A 14,670-nucleotide genomic window follows, 5' to 3' on the forward strand; every position below is an offset into this window, starting at 1 on the left:
TTCCAGCTTTCATGCACTAGCATGCTGCAGCAATGTTTGTGTTGTAGATGCTCAAAGGAATGTTTATATCCAAACAAAAATGGTTTTAGGACTGCACGAGAGAAAACATTAGCACTGCTAGAAGTTTCCTCATCCCCAGCGGAACATGTTTGGGCAGAGCCCTGACAATTCCACCCCTCCGCACCCTGCACACCAGCAGTGCTACAGGACAGCTAATACAAGATATCCCACCCCCCACGATCTCCTTGTCCACTGCATAAAGCTCTGGCAGTACCCTTCCTTTCCTCCCCTTCCCTCATGCAGTGCACTCACAAGAGGCATAATTAAACTCTTATTACAGTTTTGACTTCTCCTTGAATAGGCTGGCTTGTTGTAGAACAACGATTCACAGCCTTCTCAGGCTTACATGCCCTGGGAGGCCATGGATATGTTCTTCAAGACAAGGCCTCTTGTGTTTGTGAGTGCTTTGAATGTGTTTCATATATTAAAAACGTAAACTAACAGCACAATGAGTGTGCTTATTAAACCACAAAAAGCTGTAGTAAAAACACATTAAAGGTTTGCTATGCAAACACAAAATACAAGGAAAGTCAGAGTTAAGAGGCTGGAACTTTAGACTTAACTCTTTCTACTACAAAAAAATTCATTATATACTGTATGTAAGATCACCTACTTTTCTGAGAACCCAGCAGCAGTTAATGTAGGTAAAATGGACTAACCTAAGGAAGGAGCTTTATTTGACATTTTTTTGACCTATAATAATATTACTTTAACTTTTATAGTTTCACTACCTTTGTTATTGAAACTCCAATCCTAAGACTATATTAGCTGTAGTGGGTTACACATAGTTAAAACAGAACTGCTTTTACACTCTTCTTTTCTCATTTAAATCATCTATTTGAAAAATGTACCTCCATGTTTTCAATTTAACATATTTAGCATGTACCAAGATAGATGATGATGTCTCCCGAGCATTCTGAGAAATGTCTATCTTTCACCATGTTTAGTTTTTCCAGAATAATTATGAGAAATTCAAAAGATGAAATGATGTGACTTAGCAACAGAATACTGCTCAACAGACATTGATTCAATGCCACACATTATCCTTCAGAGGGGAGTTGTGCTTAATAGAAGCTGTAGTTTTATCTCTATCTCTGAAACTTCCTTATGTAAAAATGAGTTGCCAGTACCTAAGCCCTGCCAAGAATTCCATTACAGCATTGTAGTTTCCCATGTTCCAGCAGCATTTTGCCACATGTACTAAATATGAGAAGACTTCTCGTTTCTCCTCCATAGAACCGGCAGTAAGGATCAACCATGTAACCCAAGAGCTCACCTAATAAAACAAAATGTACAGTACAAGAAATCAGCCATGGCTATGTTATTTGGAACATTTAATGCAATAGAATGAATACATATTAATCTTAAATTGTCTCTATCGGAGGGAAAATAAGATATTTCATCAAATTATATACATACACCCACACACAATAGAATCACACAAAAACATTCACCACATATATTATAAATACCAATGTAAATATATATATCACACACACATATATATGCAAAGTATTTGAATCTCAAAATGCTTTTAAAAGTTATTTATTTTAAACCCAAAATGCTGAACAATAACAGACATTGTGTTGTAGACTAGGGCTAAGATTTTCAAAGCTGCCTAAAGGATTTGCAAGACCAATTCCCATTAAAATCAATGGGAACTGGCAGCCAAATCTTCCATGTGGCTTTGAAAATTTTAGCCTTAGATAAGATAACCCATTTTATTCAACTTGGGTAACAGGTCAGAAGCGGCAGTTTATAAATTAGAGAATATTTTTTGCTGGCATTTGTATATATTTTTTCTTGATGTGCAAATTTGTTCACTGCAATATACTCTAAATACGTTTAATAATTAGTGACTATAGCTATTTGTTATATAAGAAATAAAGCAGAAAATACCACTTTCCAAATTTGACCTTATTGTCAAGTTCTTTTTGGTAATTTATCCCAATCTCAGAAATCAACAAACTATATGATTCTGTTCATACTTAAAATCTGATCAGGCATAGATATTTGCCACACTGAAAATTTTCAGTTTACTTTCCCACAACATCCACAAAATATAGATATATTTCACACGGAAATCTAATTTAAACCAACTGTTTCTTTTTACAGTACGATTCCCTAGGGGTTGCTTTTAATCATTGTAGAAATACTTTTAATCATAAAGTAATAAATGTGATCTGTTCACTGACATTGAGTTCCATCCTTCTTTTGGTCCTGAATGATTTATGTGTTTATAGCTATTACCAGAGTGATGAGAGCTTCACAAAACAATTGAGACCACTAGCTTCCCCCAGAGAAAGAAATCTGTATTTAATGTCCTACTGATATACTTAAAGACACAAACCAAATGTGAAATTAACTGAAAATTCGTTGAACTGAAAACAATTTATGAAAACACATAGGGTTATATACATCACTACATTTTCCTGAGCCTATACAGACACAGTATTCTCTGTTTCTCATTCTGGGTCATGAGAACGGCAAATACAGTAAAAGCAAGAACTAAGAATAAGATTATTCTCTTGCTTTTCAATCTTTCTGATGCCCAATTTAATCAAGCGCAAGAAAGTCAAGTTCCACTGTTTTCTTAATATTGAAATGTATTAACATACTATACTATTAATAAAAGACTGTGTAAAATTCAGGAAATGCAAAGTTATGGCTTTACTCTAAATTCAGCTGTGAAAGAAAGCAAGCAAGCCAGCCAGCCAACTAGCTTTGTTATTGGCTTGTGTCACATTTTCAGCATTATTCAAATATATTTTTACATTTAAGTTTCTCTCTTTAAATAAATTAATAAGGGGAAAGTAAGTCAATGAGGTGTAAAAAATGTTCCTATATATTGCCAGTGTTTTAAAACTGCAGTGCATTAGCCCACAACAGAGATGTATGAACTCCAATGCATACTAGCATGTTGCGCGCTAACTAGTCCATGTGGACCCCTGCTGGCACACACTAAAAGTTGCCTGGTGCATGTTTATGGAGTCTCATTTCAAACAGTACTATATTAACATGCACTAGGGAACTTTTAGTGTGTGCCAGCAGGGTCCCACATGGGTATGTTAGTGCATGACACACTAGTGTGCACAAGAATCTATACCCCTCTGATGCAGGCTAATGCATGTTGTAAAGAATCCCTAATTTACTCAGAAGGCAGAAACAGTTCTATGTTTCAAATAAATACACACTCAAGTAAGTATATTTTCAAAAAGGGCTGTACACAGAGGGTGAAATGCTATGCTGTGCCTCTAAGAGCTGCAGCATAGAACTCACAGATGGAGGGAGGTTTTAAGGTGGTTTTAAGCCACACCTGATTCTGGGCTGCTCCAGGAGCTGCATAATTTAGACAGTCCCTGAAGGCTGTCTAATTTACAACAGCCTTTTCATGCCTGCCTAAGGGCAGCAGCACAACCCAGAATCTCTCCAGTGTTAGGTGCTGCTACTCTGCTCTCGGAACACTTCCCACCACAATCCCCATCCCCAGCTTGCCTCCAACATCAGGTTTCTTCCACAGTTCCTGTGCATGAGGAATTCTCTCTCAGATGGATCTGAAACTGTTAGCACCCAATGACAACACTGGTGTCCTTTCACCCAGAGTAATAAGGGGTGAGATTCTCACCTACTGCATGTATTTATAAAAATGCTACAAGATTAAGGAGGCCTCAGTTTTCCTCTTCAGGGAAAAAAAGAAAATAAAAATTTGAATTAATAAAAGTATGTGCATTTCTGTGTACTACACGAACAGCACAACTGCTGACATATACTGATGTTTGCTACTGATTATCACTATTGTCTAGTATATTTCTATACTGCAGATCTTATAGGTGTCTAGGCCCATAATCCAGACCTTTATGGACTTTACAGATTAGATTTATTTATGCACATAAGGCCTGATCCAAAGCTCACTGAAGTCACTGGAAAAGCTCCTATTGACTTCAGTGGGCTATGGATTAGGCCCATTTTTTTGGTCTAACATATGCCTTTTTCTAGCGGTTCAGTCCGAAATGGGTATTCTGGTTATTCTTTAACCAGACTGGAACAGTAATGAAGACATTTCATGAAATAAACAATGCTTGAGCAATACTGCAAACAGTATAGCTAACATTTGTTGGACCACAAAACAGAATGTACAAAATTAATACCCCAATTTCATTTCCTGTTGCAATTACAAATTTTGTATAGTACCTAATATGTATTGCAAAATTATGTAATTAGAGTTACAACATTTCATGGTGCATCCTGTAATAAGTAATTTAATAAAGTGTAAAGCATATGACCAGTTAGAATTTTGGCTGTGAGATGGCATCTGGATCGCCTCAGTTGCTAAATTGAAGTGGAACATGTCTTTCATTTCACAGAGATACGTGCCACACTGTCCTTTCCATAATATGCCACAATATTTATTCAGATTATTTAAAAGCAATATCCATTAAATTATCTTCTTTCATTAACTGTTTAAAAACACAATGTAACAAACAAATAAGAATAGGAAAATCTGTCTCTGCTTATTTGAAAATGTCCTTCCTTTGAGTAATAAGGCACACAGATCTGTCAGAATGAATATTTCAGTTTGTTTACATCTTAGGGACAGAACCAGAACTTGTTAGTCACTGGCAGCAGCGGAATGCCTCACTTCCTGAAGTTCCCTGCATCTGAGATAACTTTCACATGACTCACTTTTACTTTCCTAAATTACAGATTATGTTAAATATACTTTGAGAAAAAGCACAGCAATTTCTCCAACTGCAGAGCATAATACATTCTATCTAATGACAAAAAATCGAAATCCTTTAATATCAATGTTCAACTCTATTCTGAATGATCCATTTGTTTCCAAGGTGGCCTGGATCTGTGGACCTTATTACTTGAAAAAAGGAAATTTTCAGGTAAGCATGGACAAATTTTCCTATTCTTTGTACAAAGGAGCACAAATCTGTTACAATGTTATTTTCATAGCAGTGTGACTCTAAGGTAGAAGCAGGACCATCTTTTAAATGTTGACTTCTCTATCTTCTCCTAGACAGTAAGGCACAGAGAAAACTTCTGCCAAAAGACAGGAAATGACAATGACTAAGGTAGGTGACCAATGTGCAGAATCTGGTGAACCTATGAATTGATGCCCATTTGGCTGTCTAGAAGATCTCAATACAGGATTATCAGCGCTCCTAAAGACAGGACTTTGATCCTTAACTGAAGGAGGAATGTATCTTGAATTTACTTAGGAAATAAATGCTATGACAGTTGAGAGAACTTCCTGTCTGAATTAAAGGTACGATATTGGGTCTCATCAGAGGAAGCGCCTTAAAATAAAAATTCATCTGATTGCCGATAATAGCCATTAGGAGGCATACCCAATGCACAGCAAGTATAATGGTACCTCCTGCAGGTGTTCAGTCTGGGGTAGTATTGTAAGGAGCAAAATCAGGTTCCAAGGTCATACTTGACCTCGTGAGATTGAAATAAAGTTTATTCCCTAAGGAGCATGTAATGTTGGGATGTGTACAAAAGTTTCTTTTCTTGGACAGGCTGAGATTATTATATTACACAGACATGGCCTTTTTTCTTGAACACTCTTATACATGCACAACAAAGCCCTCCTGGAGGAACTCAAGGCTATGTTCCATTGATTTAACATGGTAATTAAGTTATTTTGCACCATCTCATAGAATAATTTCTATTTATTGACTTCTCCTTTGGGACCCATGTGAACAAGAATCACTTCATCAAAGTATTAATTTTAAATTTTTCTGGTCCCAGATGGAGTATTTTTTATTTTATTTTATATCAGACCTCCTCTGTGAGATACAGACATCTCAAGATCCAATCAGGCCTGAAAACCATAGTCTCTTTATCTTGCAGAGCATAACCTGGGTAACTTGTTCCTGTGCTCTTATCATATAGCAGGGACCTTGCCCAGGTTTGAGAAAGGTCATTCAGTGCTTCACATTCTTGGTCCTGACATGTACAGAAACCACAGGGCACCTTATTTATGTTTCCATATGCAAAGAAGTCAATCACCAATCCTTCAAATTGATTTATGATGAGGGATCTATTTCTAGGTGAAGGAGCCACACTGCTAATCTGACTTCTGCCATGTATATCTTGGTGTTCTTCTCCATCTTGTCAGGCAGTACATATAGAGAAAGGTAACTCTGCTCCAAGACTCACTCTCTCTAGGGTGAGGCTGGTTATGTTCTTCCCAGTTATTATGAAAACCCTTTTAGACACATTAACTGCCATGACTAGAACAAGTCTTATCTATGGAAGGAAAAGTGCTCCAAGACCTCAATGAATCATTGTGTTCCATGGATGTTGTAGTCTTTCGTTCTGGTACACAATCCCTCAAATGAATTGGGAAAATCCCTTAAAATAAAAAACAAAACAAAACCAAATCTGATTTTCTGCATTCACCATTTGTGGGAGCAGATAATGTAAAATTAGAGACAGATCATTGCCAAAGGATGAGATATGGTGATGGGAATACCTGGAATTATTAGATAGGTATCATATGAATTCTGGATCACTGAATCATACCTGTGTATAAGATCAGAAATTCCCAATGGGTTCCAGTAAAAATTGGATGTTTGTTTCTGTGACATCATTTATTTTCTATTATGGCCATCTTCATCTTCTAGTAACATTCTTCTGGGAGAAGACCTGGTACCTGACAGTATTCATCCACAGCCCAGGCATATGATTCATTTCCCTGGCACCATATATTTTTCCTGATACTCCAGGAACCATATCACTCTGTACCTTTGCTTCAGCTTTCTCCCTGAACAGAACCCTAATCAGAAAAATCATCTCGGAAGAGATAAGTGAATCTCCGTCTTCCCTAAAGTCAATGTTATTGCTACCATTATGCTGGAGAGAGAGACCTTGGGAGGGCATGAAAGATCAAATGGTTATGATCAAAGTTAGGAAAAGAAAAAGGCTGCCATCCATCTGCAAAACATAAGCATTGTCTGAGGATGGTAAAATGGGAATGCTTTGAAGATAAGCCTCCGTTAGGAACTTATTTAGATGTTTCAGACAGGGCTCTGCTCTGTTTTTCCTAATTCTCTGAGGCTAGAAAGCTGATTGGGAGGGAGGGGGAATTGTAACACTCCAGTCTGAAGTATATGATGGATGATTTCATTCATGCTGTGGCCTCTTCATTGGTTGCTGAGACAGTGAATGAGACAAAGCTATTTCCCTGTTTCTTGCACAGTTCCTTAAGGTACCTCCGCTGGACAATGTTCAGTGGCCTCATCTGATCAAAGCTCTTCTGCTCCAAAACTGAAAGAGCCTGGAACAAATCAGGGCTCTAATTCCAGACAGAGCTGTTGGGAGACCTGCAGATAGCTCTGACACACTACAGGGTAGTTACTGACTCCGCACTTGTTCTAGCTACTACTTGCAAAGAGGTATTTTCTCCTGTTATATTTTAGGGACTACTTCAATTTGCCATATAATCTGTATTCCTTCCACTAGTGTCTGGTGGGAGCCAGGATTATAAATTGACTTTTCTGATTACTATGAATAGCCTCAGGTCCCCATAAAGCTTCCTACTGTAAGAGAGCTTGGGAACTGTTTTGTCCAAGCATCTGTTCCTAAGAACCAAAGCCCCATATACATGCATGCAACAGATTCGAATCCTACTTTTTAAAAATATATATATTTTACTATTTGATTCTCCAACTCTAATTTGGACTGTCAGGCTTCCTCCCCAAAGGAGGAAGAATTATCCTTGTAATTGTTTTTGTAAGGTGTGTGTATGCACACCTGGAGGAATCAGCATATGTCTATGCCCAGGTCTTTTGTGCATTAATATACTCTGCGGCATTCCATGAAGTTGAGAAGGGGAATCAAGTGCTGAGGATTATTTCCCATGCTGCACTCTGTGAAGCATTATCTGTCCTGTTGCACTCCGTGAATGTGAGCTGGGGAAGCAGCACTGATTTTACTATTTATTTCCCTTTTGGGATTTTGTCCCCATAATTCTGCTTTAGACACACAAGTGAACTTGAGCTCACAGACTGCTCTGGAAATATTGAAGTGGCTAGTGATCCCCCTGTTCTCATGGAAGCTGGGTTTATGTGTCTCCCCTTTTCCACATGGATCCCTTCTAGGTCTCTCAAGGAAAGTACTGGCTCAAGGATGCACTCCCCAGATGTTCTACCCCTCTCTGCTGCTTGGGATCCTTTCCTATGGAGGCCTCAGCCTGGGATATGCACAGCAAAGCGATCCCTGAGAAGAAGGGGCCCTGTTATAGAGGTGGCAGCAGAGGAAGGGAACTAGGCCCAAAGGCCCCTTACTACAGTCTCTGGTGTGAAAGCAGTGTCAGTTAAACACCTAGATAACTTTAAAAATCTGGCCCGAGGTTTTTCTGGGAATGCATCATGCTGAATTTTCAATCTCTGAATTAGCTGAAATGTGTATAAAATCACATGTAGCCTGACAGCTAGCCATTCATTAACTGCACCTCAGAGGCAGCTTAGATATATTATTAATTAAAATGTGTATGGAATCAGTAAGGCTCATAAAATGCCCTCCTGAAATGTGTTATTTTAGATAGAAAGATGTGAACTAAGTGTATAGAGCTAGCCCCTCCTAATTTGGGTCAAATCATACACCCCATTTAGGAGATCTTAAAGCATAGGTATGTTAACCGCACATAACTGGCCTAATGTCTCTTTGGAGGCTGCAGAATCTGTGGCACTTGTGATAGGCCTCAAACATGCACAGGTTATTCCACTGTTGATGATACACATGCTTAAAATCAGAATCAACCTCTAAGGGTTCAACAAGGGTACTCAGAGCTAACTAACACTGAGACTTATTCCTCCAAGTTCCTGTGTCAATCACAGCTTTAGGTTCAGGGCATGTGGCCCTCCACATGCATGTCTTACATATGATTCCTCAATTTTATTTCCTCTCACACATAGTTCTGTTTACATAACCCTCATTATAATACCCCTTCACTCCACAACAGGAATCACCATACCAATGCTATCATTAGATTTTCACTGCACTGATTAGTTGAAAAAGGACGAGAAAACGTATGTTTGCTGGATCACTATAATAATGACAGCTAGATGCATGTAAGTCATAAATGGAACACAAGCCACTTGAGTTGATTATTAGCACTGCCCTTTCATTCAGGTGGGTAGAAAGTAATGGACCTCTCAATATCTCTCCACACAAATTTAATATTAGCTTCTAATTATACAAAATGAAACCAAGTAGATAATTAGTTAAGATATACATAATATTTTCACGTGGCTTTGCATCACAGCTTTGTGCCAAATTTCAGCCATACCGGAAACAATACAAAGCCTCAGCTGGAATTTTTCACAGAGTTACAAGAGTCCTATTTAAATTTGACTCTGAGCACAACAGGATCTTTGTCAGTTGTCCTGGCAATTTAAATAGTAGCTTAGCAATGAACTAAATAATAGCAGTTCACAAAGACCTATATGGTTTGGGGTTCTTTGAAACTTTAATTGTTTGTGCTGTAAACTGAATAAAGGATTGTGTGGTAACCGTAAGATTATCTCTTGTTTTAGTATTTTCTCCATTTATTTTAAATGTTATGGTTTTGGCCAATATATATATTTTTACTGAATGATTTTAAATTAACACTAAAATCTCCTTGTTTTTTCAAATATTTTTTAGGTTGTTACACTTATCTTATTTTGCTGATGTAGCTTTCCTTATACAAATGGCTATTTTTCAAATAGTTTTAAAGTTTAATATTATTTAGAAAGGCAAAATTACATCAGCATTTGACCACAACTATACTGTGAATTTTTGAAGTCAATGAGAATCATTCAGTGTTTCACCTTTTTTAAGCCAAAATTTCTGCAACAGTTGTACAGACAAATGTAGGTGAAGCCGGTAATAAATCTATTATGGAACATACTTTGGTAACTGAAGACCCTTATTTACAATGAACAAAGCTACCCATTTTCAAGACCTGAAATTGCTGGACTGTCCTGGTGATTTCTACTCCAATTTTCATAATTCCCTTTGTATTTTTATTTTTAAAAGATATGTAAATAAATAGCTTGAAAAACTCCTGTAACTAGATTCACAAAGAAAACACTTTAAACAGAGCTGCGAGGGAGACTTTGTTACCTTTCTGAAAAAATTATGGTGTTCTATTAGTTAGAAAACAAGACAATCCCCCCCTCCCCGAACCACCACCACCACCACCACTCCCCTTCCTCCCTCCAAAACCCACAACTCTATATAACTGGCAATTTTTCATTTACGGGTCTACTAATAACACAGCTCCTACATTCCTGACAACTGCCACCTACTGCCTAAAGGCATTTTTTGGATGGATGATTTAAGGGCAGATCTATATATATATCCTTATGATGTGGAGCCTGCACTGGAAAGGCCCCCAGTTTTAGCTACCAACAAGTAGTGCACAGCTGATAGCCAACTGCCTTCACTGATCTAATACAAAGGATTGAGCAAACACAGGAAAAGGACCCGCTCAGGGGCTCTCAGGTTATGTCTCATTACTTGGATTGATACAATTTTTAATTACATACTGTTTGTTCCACAGGACCTCTGCCTTAGGCAGTGGCATAGAATGCAGTGTGAATGAGGCAGAATGCTCCAGAATAAATAGAATTTTTCCTTGTGTTTAAGGCACATTAGGACCCAGAAGAGCTGGGTGCCATTTCTGGTTCTGCCATAGACTTCCTATGTGACACTAAACTATCTAAATGTATACACACAATAGGTCAAATTAAAGCAACCTGATTTTTCACATTTTTTAGCTCCTGAGATTTAATTTTCTTTCAGTGTAATTTTTTGTATTCCATAGTTTTGACTGGGAGAACCTAGGAAAATTGAGTAATATCAGTTTAATAAATTTGACTTCCAAATGTACATTAGGAATCAGTGTTTCAACCTACATTCTATCATCATAGAAACCCAACGCCCATTAAATAAATAGCACCAGAAATGGTTGTTTATGAACTAGCACTTTATTTATTTTGATTACTTTGCTTTTTGTTTGGAATCCTGTGTGAATCAATAAAAGACAAAAGGAAATGAAACTGCCGCTGGGGAGAGCATTACTTCATTTCCCCCCTCTTGTAATTCTGCTCACTGACCTGCAGCAGATATCAGTACTCACATTTCCCTATCTCACACAGGTGTTGTAAGGATACGTACATAAAAGACTTTGAGGCACTCAGACATTTTGATTCTGTGGGCATTATAAGTACTTGATATAGTTGAATGGCTATGTCCCCCTCAACTCCAAGAAGGATATCAAATTTGTCTCCAGTATTAAGAAATGATTGGATCAAATTATTTTTCTCCCATTTGACAAAGGACAAGATTTTTGCTATATGAAGAATTAAAAGGTAGATACATGTGAACCTAACACAGAGACATCAGTAAAATACATGTTTGTTTTGGCCTGAAAGTGAATGTACTGGCACCTGAAGAGAGGAAATATTTCGCAGGAACATGAAATCAGAAGAATCCTCCCAAAAATGTACATATTAATCATGTTGAACTATTACAAGCATGATATAGTTATATGGGTACTGCAATTTTTCAAACTGCATGCCAGCCTGATTTGAATAAATTCATTCAATTTCATAGCTAGAGTGAACATACATTTAAAAAGAATATCACAAATACCTATCTCCTAATAACACACTTCATCTCTGACTTGTTTGAATAGCAATGAAATTATGACAACAATTCATGGAGTCAGAGCTATTCATTGGTGAGAAAACTGAAATGCAGAGTACATACACCTGCCTGCCTGCAGCGGGGTGGTCACAAGCTCCTAGCCTGAGGGGTTTAAAACAGCTCAGGAGAGGGCTGTGGCTGGGGGCAAGCAGCTCCCATCTTGATTTGGTGAAGCAGGCACAGCTGTGGCCACGCCCCAACCAGACCTCAGCTAGCCCTTATAAAAGGGATGTGAGCCAGAGGCTTGGAGACACTCTTCCTCTAGCTCTTGAGGGAGAAGGGCCTGGCTGCCTGGGAACTGACAAAGGTACCTACAGTGGGACAGGGCTGGGGGAAGGCCAGAGGAGCTGAGGCGCTCCAGCCTGGAAACCCCCTAGGCTGCAGGCCTCCTTAAAGGCCAAGAGGATACTGAGGTTGCAGAGGGGAGCCCAAGGGTAGGCAGAGGCAGCAGGTCCAAACCCTCCTTGCTGATGATGAGTGGCGATTATACTGAAGTCTGCCCCAGTGAATGGGGCTAGATGGTGACTGGCAATAGCCAAAGACTGAGGTTAGGTGGGGATAAGGGGCTGGGGGTTCCTGGGGGATGGGGGAGAGTCAGAGAGACTGTGGGGTACTGCAGGGAGCAGCACCCTGGCCTGAAAGGGGCACTAGGGTCCAGGAGAGACTTAGGACCCAGCAGGAAGTGGGATGCTGGCCTGCAGAGGGCACTCATAAGTTGAAGAGATAATTCCCAAGATGACTGACAGGAGGTGCTGCAGGGGTGAGTTGTTGCCCTATGACTCTGCCACATATGGATACATTTGGCACCTGAAGAAATTATTATATATTGTTTGTATTAGAGTAAAATCTAGAGGCCCAAGAAACTGCACTGTACTAAGCAATTCATACAGTGTTAAGTGTCCATGCCCCAAAGAGCTTGCACTGTAAATGGATGAAGGCACAGAGGGATGAAGTGGCTTGCTTAAGGTCATACTGGCAGAACTGGGAATAGAACCTTGTTTTTCTAACTCCCAGGCCATCATCCTGTCCACTGAACCCCACTCTGTCCCCCCTAAAATGTTTGCAAGACTTCTTCAGCAGTTCAGTGTCTTTGTGGGGCACGTTTCAAAGAGTAATATTCTGCAGAAGACATTACCCTGCTCTTTTTTCTTTAATTGAAGAATTTTTAACCCTTTTACAACACAACAGATGGAGCAATAATGTATTTTAAAAAATTAAATTAGAATATGTGCTGTTATCTGCAGCACTGAGATATATACTGTTGCTAGTAAATGAAAGGATGAACAAATTTACAGGTTTATCATAATGTATTTTAAAAAATTAAATTAGAATATGTGCTGTTATCTGCATCACTGAGATATATACTGTTGCTAGTAAATGAAAGGATGAACAAATTTACAGGTTTTGTATACTAGGTTATAGAAGAGGCATGTGCTGTAATTTACAGCACATGCCTCTTCTATAACCTAGTATACAAAAATAAATGGTGCATATGCTTCTGTAATAAAGTACAGCTGAATTAATAGTAATTTTACTGGAGTAGGAAACACACTTTTATACTGACAGAGTAATTAAGTATATTAAATCTCTCAAACCCAGACTAGAGGTGAATATTTGCATTTTGCAAAGGATAAATGTCTCAATCTATAGTCCTGTATGCAACAAATCTGTTCAATTATTAATATAAAACTGTAGGCATATAAAATAAGAATCTTCATCAAGACAGTATGCACTATATAGTGATGAGAAGAAAAAAATCATTCCACTATTTGAAAAGTGATTTCATTCTGTGTACTATGAATCCTAAAGTCATTCTTCATATCAAGCAACTGCAATTTTATCACTTCTCTCTGAAGTCAAAATACTGCTGAGAGAAACATGATGGACCAGATTCACCAATATGCTTAGGCTGTTTCATACAACTCCAGTGACATATACAGTTGAACCTCAGAGTTACAAATACCAGAGTTAAGAACTGATTGGCCAACCACACACTTCATTTGGAACCAGAAGTGTGCAATCAGGCAGCGGGGGGAGTAAATACAGTTCAGTACTGTGTTAAACGTAAACTACTTAAAAAAAAGGGAGCGGGGTGTTTAAAAAAGATTTGACAAGTTAAGGAAACTGTTTCTGTCCTTGTTTCATTTAAATTAAGATGGTTAAAAGCAGCATTTTTTTTCTGCACAGTGAAGTTTCCAAGCTGTACTAAGTCAATGTTCAGTTGTAAACTTTTGAAAGAACTCCGAACAAAAATGTTATGGTTGTTATGAACATTTCAGAGTTACGAACAATCTCCCTTCTCTGATTAAACACAAGGACAAAGACTGAAAACAGTTTGATATTTGTATAACATAATCTTTTAAAAAGTATTACGCAAACCCATTTCAGCATTGTGAAAAAATGCTGACTGAAGATGGAACAATGTTTATTTACATTCCATTATTACAGTAAAATGATAGTGTGACAGGGTGGACTAGGCTCTGAGGCCCCCTGATGGAAACCGTGTGGCCTAGCCACACTGTGCCCCAGAAAAGGGCAGTAGAGAGGTCCTCCGAGTTGCCTAGAGTGGCTGTGTGGGAAGCAGATATCAGGGCCCAGCAGGCTAGTATAAGGAGAGCTGCAGGGGCAGAGTGAGTTCAGTTTCTTGCTAGAGTTGGTGGAGAGTGGTGCTCTGGGTTGGCTACTGGGACTCTACTAGGACAAGGCCCTGAGGTAAGGGTGAAGACTGTGCGGGAGCCATGGGGAACTGGCCCAGGGAATTATAGCAGCAACACAGTTTATTTAAAGGGATGACTGCTATCTATAGGGTCCCTGGGCTGGGACCTGCAGTAGAGGGTGGGCCTGGACTTTGAGGTACCCTAGAAGGGGAGTGAATGTAGTGGCCCAGCTGAAGAGCTG

General features: G+C 38.7%; 1 protein-coding gene across 5 annotated transcripts in view; it reads right to left on the reverse strand.

Annotated features, from left to right (window-relative positions):
- Positions 1-14,670, reverse strand: part of PLCE1 (phospholipase C epsilon 1) — a 288,806-nt gene that overhangs the window by 100,778 nt on the left and 173,358 nt on the right. For all 5 annotated transcript variants that reach the window (XM_075072693.1, XM_032793107.2, XM_032793106.2 and 2 more), the window contains exon 4: positions 1,191-1,336. In XM_075072693.1, the coding sequence (XP_074928794.1) occupies positions 1,191-1,336 (146 nt within the window). The remainder of the gene's footprint in view (positions 1-1,190; positions 1,337-14,670) is intronic.

This window comes from Chelonoidis abingdonii, chromosome 15 (assembly GCF_003597395.2).
Source record: "Chelonoidis abingdonii isolate Lonesome George chromosome 15, CheloAbing_2.0, whole genome shotgun sequence".
In the NCBI taxonomy this organism is placed as follows: domain Eukaryota; kingdom Metazoa; phylum Chordata; order Testudines; family Testudinidae; genus Chelonoidis; species Chelonoidis abingdonii.